Source organism: Suricata suricatta, chromosome 1, assembly GCF_006229205.1.
Source record: "Suricata suricatta isolate VVHF042 chromosome 1, meerkat_22Aug2017_6uvM2_HiC, whole genome shotgun sequence".
NCBI lineage: Eukaryota > Metazoa > Chordata > Mammalia > Carnivora > Herpestidae > Suricata > Suricata suricatta.
Genome location: NC_043700.1, coordinates 80,147,390 through 80,158,148, shown reverse-complemented (window position 1 = coordinate 80,158,148; position 10,759 = coordinate 80,147,390). Strand labels below are relative to the sequence as shown.

The 10,759-nt window shown below is 38.2% G+C and overlaps 1 protein-coding gene across 2 annotated transcripts in view; it reads left to right on the top strand.

The window, feature by feature from the left end:
• Positions 1 to 277: 277 nt before the first annotated feature.
• Positions 278 to 10,759, top strand: part of ZNF330 (zinc finger protein 330) — a 19,142-nt gene continuing 8,660 nt past the window's right edge. For both annotated transcript variants that reach the window (XM_029940737.1, XM_029940731.1), the window contains exons 1-5: positions 278 to 451; positions 2,306 to 2,438; positions 3,514 to 3,533; positions 3,629 to 3,699; positions 5,605 to 5,684. In XM_029940737.1, the coding sequence (XP_029796597.1) occupies positions 2,319 to 2,438; positions 3,514 to 3,533; positions 3,629 to 3,699; positions 5,605 to 5,684 (291 nt within the window). In that variant the 5' untranslated portion in view covers positions 278 to 451; positions 2,306 to 2,318. The remainder of the gene's footprint in view (positions 452 to 2,305; positions 2,439 to 3,513; positions 3,534 to 3,628; positions 3,700 to 5,604; positions 5,685 to 10,759) is intronic.

Below are 10,759 nucleotides of genomic sequence, written 5' to 3'. Positions count from 1 at the left end.
CAACTTTGTGAATTCATTTCTCTTTTCCTTTAGATTTCTTTTTTTCTGAAAAAATAAAATTGACGGGCCTTCCCGTTTCCCGCCCTCCTTCTGTCCACCTGTATTCTTCACTCAGATATTCCCGGTCCTGCACGGTCAGATCCCCGCCCAAGAGTGGGAGCCCCGCCCCGCCCCGCCCCGCCCCACCGCAGGAGTGGGCGGGCCCAGGGCGGAGCAAACAGAAGTGGGAGGGCCTCTTCCTGTCGACGTGCTGCCGTAAGGGCGCTGCTGACGTAAGAGGACATCCGGCCCGGCTTCTGTGTTGGAAATTGGGTCTGTCCGCCCGTCGTCGGTTTAGTAGATTGTTTCCCCGGAGTCCTGGCCCGCAAGTTGGATTTGCTGCAGCCGCGGGCCGGTCTCACGCTGCTCCCTGCCCCTCTGCCCCCGGAGTGAGCCCGGCCTCCCCGCGAGGGTGAGCTCGGTCGGCCTGGAGCGCGCGCGAGGGAGGGTGTCCCGCGGGCGGGTGATGGTTGTCAGTTCCCCGATCCGCGTGGCACCTTCGCGGTGGCCTCCGGACGCCCTCACCCGTGACTCCGCTGAGTCCTCTGCGGGCTTTTCCTCCAACACCGCGCTGACTTAGTGCCTTTTTTCTCATTTGGTGACACGGGCTACTTCTTAAAGTCGAAACAGTCCGGAGAAGGGCTTAAACCCGTATAAGGCTAAGGGGGGAAAGAAAATTCTTTTAAGTTTCCAGAACAAATTGGAGGAAAAAAATCGAGGCTCAGCAAAAAGCATTCATCGCGGTGATCACCCGTGATTGTTTTCTGAGTTTCTTTGACAGGAGCAGTACACTTTTTTTTCACCCTGTAGATTTTTGGCATTGTAAATACTGAAAGGGTGATCTCCTGGGACGTTGATTAGCGGACCACCTAGTAAACCTCCAGTCCTGATTTGTCCGTGTTTTTGAACGCAGCTTCCCAACACTACTTGGCTTTTGATTGGACATTCTAACATGACTTGAAACCCAAAATAGGGAAACATAAGATGAGTGACCTTGGTACATGTTGGTGCATGATTTTGCTCGATTGCAATTGGACCTTTTCAATAAGAAATAGGAATTTCTTAAAGATGTGATTTCTTGGAACTCTGTCCATGTATCATGGACATGCTTTGGTGTCTTTGAAAGTATTCATGTCTTCAGGAAGGTTGTGTCACAGTCACGGATGAAACTTAGTCCTACTCTTGGAAGTTTAGAATTTGTAGATTTTGAGTTGGGCCTACAAATGTAAATCTGTATTTGTTAGGAATTTTTACAGCTGATTTTTGAGAATCACTCTTAGAGAAGACTTAAACAATGTGTATTTTGAAGAATATTAAACTTGGAAGCAAGTACATAGACCCATTCATACCTGTGTCTCTTCACTTATTGACTGCTTAACATATACCAGGCAGGGCTGGTATGTAAACACTGTCAAGAAAGATAAATCCTCAGGGAACTTGTCTTCAGACCGGATGAAAAGCCAATTAAAAATGTGTTCTGTAGTAAAAATCTTGTTGTTGTTGTTTTTTAATGTGGTGGTTCTTTCAACTAAGTGATGAAAGTTGAAAGCCTGTTTTAAAGTCCTTATTTACATAGTACTTTAAGTGCATACTCATATATAATACTTTTAAACATAAATGTGAACTTTGTTAAAATTATGTACTCACTGTAGGTAGAGAAACATTCTAACATAAGTGTTGAAGGGCAGCCTCTAGAGTCAAAACAAGAATAATACTTTTAATACCTTTTCTGAGAGAGAAGTTTGGCTTTGGCTGTCATTTGACTTGACTGTAGATGTTTTGGTTAGATATTACATAGGAGAAGTAAGACTTGTTATACTTCCAGTCTTCGCATCAAGTTATCTGAATATATAGTTCAAAAAGTAATACAAACTGGATAAATGGTATACTTTTAAATTATTTCTTGTTAATGGTATATGTCCAATAACTTTTTAATTTGGCACAGAGTAATTTTTAAAGAATATTTAACATGAGAGAACCTTTTTTTGTCTCTCAGTGCGAAAAGAAAACTTTTAGCTTGTAGGATAAATTGTTCTGATGTTTACATTTTTTAGAATTATTTGGAAGTGCAAATAAGTGCCTTATTTTATTTGAGATAATATATATGTAATGTTTCATAAGGACTTAAAAGATGCAGAACAGTCAAAATGACAGGCTTGAATTTAAAATTTAATGAGAGTAAAAACACTTCATTCTACTCTTTCTTAGATTATTTAAAATAGCAAATGCAACCAGGCAATTATATCCTCTCTGTTCTCTTGTGTAGGAAGAGGAGTAAAATGCCTAAAAAGAAGACTGGTGCGAGGAAGAAGGCAGAGAACCGCCGGGAACGTGAGAAACAGCTCAGGGCATCGAGGAGCACCATAGATTTAGCTAAACACCCATGCAATGCGTCAATGGTAACAGCTTTTTTTGATATATGTTGGTAGTTGAAAAACTATATAATACTTATCTGAAAAATGTCTGCATAAAATGTTGGTGAATACGATGTTGCTACATATATTTTATTGGATTTCAAATCTGTGTTTTGTCCATTGTTTTTATTGACTCTGAGTAGCAGTGAGTTGTTTGTTTATTACTTTGGCTGCTGTTGGTCATAGCTATGAAACAGTAAATACTAGGAACTGTGATATTTTCTAGCTTTTCTAACCTTATAGACATTAACTTAATTTGTTCTATGAGGTTGGAAGCAGCTTTTCATTATTTCCCTTAGTAATTCTTAGCTCATATGATTTCTTTTTTCTAAACTTTTCACTTTTCACAAGAAATGACTCACATATATAAATATACACAGTGAAGGCTAGACTTGGTAAGTGTTGTAACAAATGTACAGTTAAACCTAAGGTGCATCTGGACTAAGAGGTGGTAAACTTGAGTGTATTGATAGGGTACAGCTCATAGAGGAGGTGGGCTCATCATCAGAACTTGACAGATGAAGATGGTAAGGATAGGCTTTTCAAGGGAAAGTATTAGAATAGTAAGGCATGGAAAAGAGACAGTGTAAGACATTTCATGAATGGCTGACAATAGTGACTTGAATCTGAAGAGAATAGACTAGCCAGGTGTGAAGTGTTTAGGGACCAGATTGTTGAGAACTCTTAGTCCTGTGTTTAGGATTCTAGATTTTCTGTGAGCTTCATCATCCTGTGTTCTCTACTGTTTGTTATGTCCATTCTGTAATACTCGTCTGATTAAAAAAACAATAGTAACAACAAAGAACACAACAAAAAATAAACCACTGCTGTATTTATTCCGCCTCTTGTGGAGATACCACTTCTTTCTGTGGTGTGGTAGGCCTAAGAACATACCTCTGGTATTAACGTATGTGCAGACGCTTGTATACATGGGTGAAGTGGGAGCTTTGGGGGGCGTTACTTACATTTTAACACAAAAAATAAGATATTCTTTATAATGCAAGTAAATTTGCAGTTTTCAGTCAGTAGAAACTTAATGTTATGCTTTTATATTTTATAGGAATGTGACAAGTGTCAGAGGTAAATACTTCTTTTTCTCTCTCTATATAATAACAGACCCTGTCACCTTTGATCTGATAGTGACTGTATTTTAAAATTTTATTTTACATGACAAGGCGGCAGAAGAATAGAGCATTTTGCTATTTTTGCAATTCTGTACAGAAGTTACCGATTTGTGCACAATGTGGTAAGTATATGATAACTAAGGACATATGCCTTTTTTGTTTTTTAATGTTTGTTTATTTTGAGAGAGAGAGGGAGTGCAATCAGGGAAGGGGCTGAGAGAGGGAGAGAGGGAGAGAGAGAATCCTTAGCTGGCTCCACACTGTCAGTGCAGAGCCCAACGCCAGACTCCATCTCACAAACCCATGAGATCAGGACCTGAGCTGAAATCCAGAGTTGGATGCTTAACCAACTGAGCCACCCAGGCACCCCTATGTGCCTTTTCTTTTATCAAACATTTGTTTTGCGTTAATCAGTTTGAACCTATGGGCTTATCATTGTTTACAGCAATGTTAAACGTTATTAATGAAATAACACATTGTTATTTGGCTTGTTAAGTACTATCGCATCTTGATTTTATCTCTTTGATGTAATGCTAAAAAAATAAGATACAGTTTAGATATAGGTTACCATCATGTTGTAAGCATTAAAAGATCAGATTTCAGACTAATAACATTTGGTGCTCTAAGTTTTTAGTTATACTTACCTAGTCTTGTTGGTATCTATTTGTATACTTTTCTAAGTTTTGATTCCTGCTGAAATTGCCCACAGTGTCTTAGACCATTGAGAATAACCTTATTCCACGTTTGCTTGGTGCCAGTTTTTTCTTTTTGAGCACTTAGCATATGATTCTTGAATTTCTTCATATGTTTTCCCAGGTGATTGCAGTGGAATTCCTAAGCCATCTACTCAGCTGCCAGGCATAAGTGAAAACTTTTATTCAGAGTAAAAGATTATTCAAAGTACAACTAAGTGGTAGTTCATAGAACAAAATTGGTGTTTCCCAAATAATTTTCCACAGAGTACTTGAGATATTAATTGGTGTTTCTTAAAATAATGCATACATTTGAGAAATGCCATTCGTTTCATCCCGTCCTTTTCATCTGGAGATTTCTATTACATACTTTTATGTTAAAGATGTAATACTGAAGATCTCCAGTAAAGCAAACTGATTAATTCTATTCACCCCATACTTAGTCCCCAAACTTTTATTTGAACAAATGTCCCCTTTGGTTATGGGATAATAGTTTAAGGTAGAGTACAGTTTGGGATATGCTCATTTAAATGTGTTTATATATGATAACATTGCAGAAAATTAGCAATGTTTAGGGCTACATCCCTGAATATTTCTTGTATAGTTTTAGTTTTCAAAGAGGCCATTTTTTGAGGTTTATAATTAATGAACCAGGTAAGTTGCATAATCATTGTTTGGTTTGGTTTGAGATGTTCTGTGGAAAGAAATAAGCAATAACTTCAAACCAGACTGTTTTTATTGTGAATTACAGACTGTAAAGTTTTTTTTAAAGCATGGCTTTTTAAAATCTGTATAAATTCATAATTTATACAGATTTTAAACTACTTTAATGATTATCTTGGATTATAAACTATAACCTGCAATTTCTGATTTTTAGTACAAATGATAATTAGGATATAATTTTATTATGTAATATGGATTTACTAATTTTTAATCTTTTTTTAAGTTTATTTATTTGGGAAGAAAAAACATGAGTGGGGAAGGGTCAGAGAAGAGGGAAGAGAGAGAATCCCAAGCAGGCTCTGCACTGTCTATGCAGAGCCCGATGTGGGACTTGAACCCGTGAACTGTGAGATCATGACCTGAGCTGAAGTTGTATGCTTAACCGACTGAGCCACGTAGGCTCTCCTAATAAATTTCTAATCTTAAAATATCGGATTCGGGTTTGATCTCTGTTATATCTAGCTTCTGTTTTTAGTAACATAAGCAGTGAACTGCTGCTTTCTGTCCATTTTCAAATTATTTCCATAGGAATTTAGGCTAGATAAAAAGCAGAATTAGTGAGTACATGTACTACTTTGCAAGAGTAATAATTCGTACTTGTTTCTTTACTAGGGAAAACCAAGTGCATGATGAAGTCTTCGGACTGTGTCATAAAGCATGCTGGTGTGTATAGCACTGGCCTTGCGATGGTGGTAAGTTTTTTGTCTTCATCTCTTAGAGTAGCAGGTTTCCAAGGATAAGAAAAATCTTTCAGACCGAAGGTTATATTTTCTAAATAGCACTGCTTTGCCCTTGATTGAGTCAATCTGGAATTTTCTAGATTACCTGTGGCATGTTCTTTGTATGGTTTTCCATTAATACCCACTTGTTTTTGATTGCTTCCTATTTTCTTTCTGGAAAACATACAAGAAATGGAAATTTTCTTAAAGTTGACTTAAACAAAAACTTATTTGTCAGTGGTACCTTTCTAGAGTGGTACCTAAAGTGGTAACTGTTCAGACTCACAGAATTCAGCACTTACTGTACCGAATACCTTGTTTAAGCAAGGTTCAAGCTTTTGGTTAGAAAGTAACCTAGTTTCAAAAGAACCTAATATTAGTAGATTTTGTATAGCTTTACATTTCAAGAAGGAACACATATTTAACATAGGCTTATAAATAATTTCCTCATTACATATGGAGTTTTCTAATTTCTAATTCATTGTTTTAAATACAGGCATACCTCAGAGATATTGTGAGTTGGTTCCAAACAATTGCAATAAAGCAAGAATTGCAATAGAACAAGTCACATGAATTTTTTTGGTTTCTCATTGCATGTAAAGGTTAATGTTTAGGGGCACTTGGGTGGCTCAGTTGGTTAAGTGCCTGATTTTGGCTCAGATCATGATCTCACGGTTTGTGAGTTTGAGCCCCACATTGGGCTCTGCGCTAACAATGTGGAGCTTGCTTGAGAAGCTCTCTTTTCCTCTCTGCCCCTCCGCCACTTGCGCAGGTGTGTGATCCCTCTCTGTCTCAAACATAAATAAACTTAAAAACAAAGGTTACATTTACACTATACTATATCTATTAAACATATAATAGCATTAGTCTAAAGAAACATGTACCTTTAATACATAATATTGCTATAAAATGCTAACCATCCTCTGAGCTTTCAGGGAGTTGTAATCTTTTGCTGGTGGAGATTCTTCCCTTGATGTCGTTGGCTGCTGATCATGATGGTGGTTGCTCAAGGCTGGGTGACTTGCAATTTCTTAAAATAAGACAGCAAAGTGATGCATCAGTTGACTCTTCCTTTCACGAATTACTTCTCCGTAGCATGTGACGCTGTTTGATAGCATTTATCCACAGAAGAACCTCTTTCAGAACTGGAGTCAGTCCTCTCAAACCCTGTCACTGCTTTTAAACCAATTTTATGTAATATTCTCAGTCCTTGGCTGTCATTTCAACGCTCTTCCAGTGTCTTCATCAGGAGTAGATTCCATCCCCAGAAACCGCTTTCTTTATTCATAAGAAGCAGCTTCTTATCTGTTCCAGTTTTACTATGAGATTGCAACAATTCAGCCCCATTTTCAGGCTCCACTTTTAATTCTCTGCTATTTCCACCACATCTGCAGATACTTTCGTAATTGAAATCTCGAACCCCACTAAGTTATCCACGATGGGTGGAATCAGCTTTTTCCAAACTCCCGTTAATGTTGATATTTTGATCTGTTCCCTCGAATCACTAATGTTCTTAAAGGCATCTAGAATAGTGAATGCTTTTCAGGTTTTCAGTTTACTTTGCCCAGATCTATTAGATGAATTGCTATCTACGGCAACTATAACTTTAGGAAACCTGTTTCTTAAATAAAAAGACTTGGAAGTCCAAATGACCTTTTGATCTTCTGGTTGCAGAGTGATGTTGTGTTAGCAGGCCTTTTGAAAGCAATATTCATCTCATTGTACATCCATCAGAGCTCTTGAGTACCAGGTGCATTGTTGGTGAGCAGTCATATTTTGAAAGGAATCGTTTTTTTTCTGGGCAGTAGGTCTCAACAGTGGCCTTAAAGTATTCAGTAAACTATGTTGTAACTAGATGTGCTGTCATCCGGGCTTTCTATTTCCGTTTATTGAGTTTGGGCAGAATAGTTTTAGCATAGTTCTTCAGGGCCCTAGGCTTTTCAGAATGGTAAATTAGCATTAGCTTCAGACTAAAGTCACCAGCTTTATTAGCCTCTAATAGGAGAGTCAGCCTGTCCTTTGAAGCTTTGAAGCCAGGCATTGACTTCTCTCTAGCTATAAATGTTCAAGATGGCATCTTCATATATAAGGCTATTTTGTCACCACGAAAAATCTGTGGCTTGGTGTAACCACCTTCATTAATGTATCTTAGCCATATCTTCTGGATAACTTGCGGCAGCTTCTAGATCAACGCTTGCTCCTGCTTCACCTTGCATTTTGATGTTCTGAAGATGGCTTCTCTCCTTAAACCGCATGAACCAGCCTCTTCAAGCTTTCCTTCACCTTTCAGCCTTCTTAGAACTGAAGAGAGTTAAGGGCCTTGCTCTGGCTTAAGGGAATGTTGTGGCTGATGTGATCTTCTATCCAGATCACTGAGACTTAATCCATATCGGCAACAAGGCTGTTTTGCTTTTTAATCATTCCTGTGTTTATTGGAATAGCACTTTAGTGTCCTTCAGGAGCTTTTCTCTTTGGGTGTTCACAACATGGCTGAGTATCTGGCACAAGAAGCTTGCTTTTGGTCTATCCTGGCTTTTAACCCACAGTCCTCGTGAAGCTTAATCGTTTCTAGCTTTTGATTTAAAAGTAAGAAATGTGTAACTCTTTCACTTGAACACGTAGAGACCATTGTAGGGTTATTAATTGGTCTAATTTCAATATTGTTGTGGCTCAGGGAATAGAGAGGCCCAAGGAGAGGAAGAGAGGTGGGCAAACAGCTGGTCAGTAGAATAGTCAGAATACATGCCACATTTACTGATTAAGTTTGCTGTTTTATATGGGCACACATGCAGCCCTCCAAAACAATTACACTAGTAATACCAAAGATCGCTGATCACAGGTCACCATAACAGATAAAATAATAAAGTGAAGTATCACGAGAGTTATAGGTGATGCAGAGACATGAAGTGTGCAAGTGCTGTTGGAACAATGGCACCGATGATGCGGGGAAACCACATCACATTTTTGTTAAAAAAAACAAAACAAAACTCTATCTGTAAAGCATTTAAATGAAGCACAGTAGAATGAGATGTGCTGTAATTAAAACAGTTGGGTGATGCATTTTGCTCTCTTTCCTTTCAGACAGTTTTGCTGTATTCTGTTGTGTGATTTTATGCTCAGGTGCAAATTTTATTCCATGAGGAAGGCGATAGTGTTTCTATATCAAGCAGGTATTTTATTTATAGTAACTTCCTAAGAGCTTAATTTTCCACCATGAGGCAGACCTTTATATATTCCGTGTGTGCATATCTTAAAGAAGCTAGAAACTAGACTTATTCATAAGTATCTTGTGAATTCCTCTTCATTTTAAATATAGGATTGTCAGTGTTATCTTTATTCATAAATCAGTGTAATCTTCCTTGGTAGCTTGCTTATGTCCAAATTTATCAAATGCTTTTAAAAAATCCACCCAACTTGTAGGGATACTTGGGTGGCTTGGTTGAGTGTACAACTCGATTTCGGCTCAAGTCATGATCCCGGAGCCATGGGATTGAGCCCCATGTCAGACTCCACACTGAGCGTGGAGCCTGCTTGGGATTCTCTCTCTCCCCCTCTGCCCTCTCCTCACACGTGTTGTCTCTCTCTCTGGGAAAAAAAAAATTGAAAACAATTTCACTAAGTGGTGTGCATGATTGTTTATATAAAACATTTCAATAGACTCCTATATCATTAGCTATATATTCTAGAACAGTGATGTTCTGGGAATCTTCTAATTGCCTGTTGAAATTCCCTCTCCCTTCCCTTGCCCTGGGAGCCTTACCTGTGTGTGTGGATTGGATCAATAGCCTTCTTACATTCTGGCTTCCCTTTGGGTTCAGCCATTGGAAGATCTTGGCAGGAGATCTGTAGATGGGAGGCTAATACAATGTGGGTGTTTGTTCTCCCTGGCTCCCTCCCTACCAGGTTTGCCTAGTTTGGACATGGTTTGGCCACAGTTCCTTTCTGTGTGGCCAGGTAATCCTCTCCGTACTGGCTCTTTCTCAAGATTCTGGTAATTCCCTCCCCTCCCTTGTTTCAGGCTCAGGGGTGGTAACTACATCATACTTTATGTTTATTCTAAGCCCTTCTCTGCCCTTCGTAAATTATTTCTTTTAAACTCTCCTGGGTTATTCAGTTTACTGTGTCATCTTTTTGGTGCTAGAACCCTGAATGTTTCAAGAAATGTATTTGAGGATTTGCTGTCCACAGTGATAATCCATATTTACAACTCAAAAAACATCCTTCCTATTTTCTCTTTACTACTTCTTTTGAAGAGTCTTGAATGCTAGAATACTGCATTGAGATTCAAAACACTGTGCCTAAATCTCAGCTCCACTATAATGTAGCTCTGGGATTTGGAGTTAAGACTTGGGCCACTGTTCGTTATCTGTTAAAGGAAAGACCATCTAATCTCATTTTCTTAACATTCATTCTAGCAATTAATAGTCTGTAGATGTCATTGTGTTATTGAAAGGTATGGTCTTTCTATCTTATCTTGATGTAGAATTGGAGGGTCATACCCTGTTATTTAGTTTGGTGTGTTTTATTTTAATTTTTTTTTCCACAAAGAAATGTAGTAATGACTTAAGTCATGAGGCGCCTTAACAGAAATAAGATGCTGGCACAAATTTAATATTTTTTCTCAGTTATTCCAGAATAGCTATGTAAATTACTTTATAAATGATTCAGGAAGGAGTTTTCTTAAGACAAAACTATTTCTATTTGAAAAAATTCAGTTTCTGTATTGCTGTAGGTAAGAATGCTTAAAATGTGGACTCCAGCCATCATCTGAATTAGAATTCAGTTTGAAGGCAACACTTGTAGCTCCATGACTTACCTTAATGATTAGGAGTAGGGTTAAGGATTAGGCTTTTTCTTTTGATTTCTAGCCAGATGTTGTATGTTGTAAATAGTTGTTGGTGAAGTAGTTTGATCGTCAAAGAACCTTCTTTAATTTTGGCTTAGTATAAACAAAATTTTTTCTTTAGTGAAGCCGCCCACTATCACTGAGGGTTGTTAACTTCCTAAATGCATACAATTTTGATAGTTGCCATTGGGGAGACAATGGT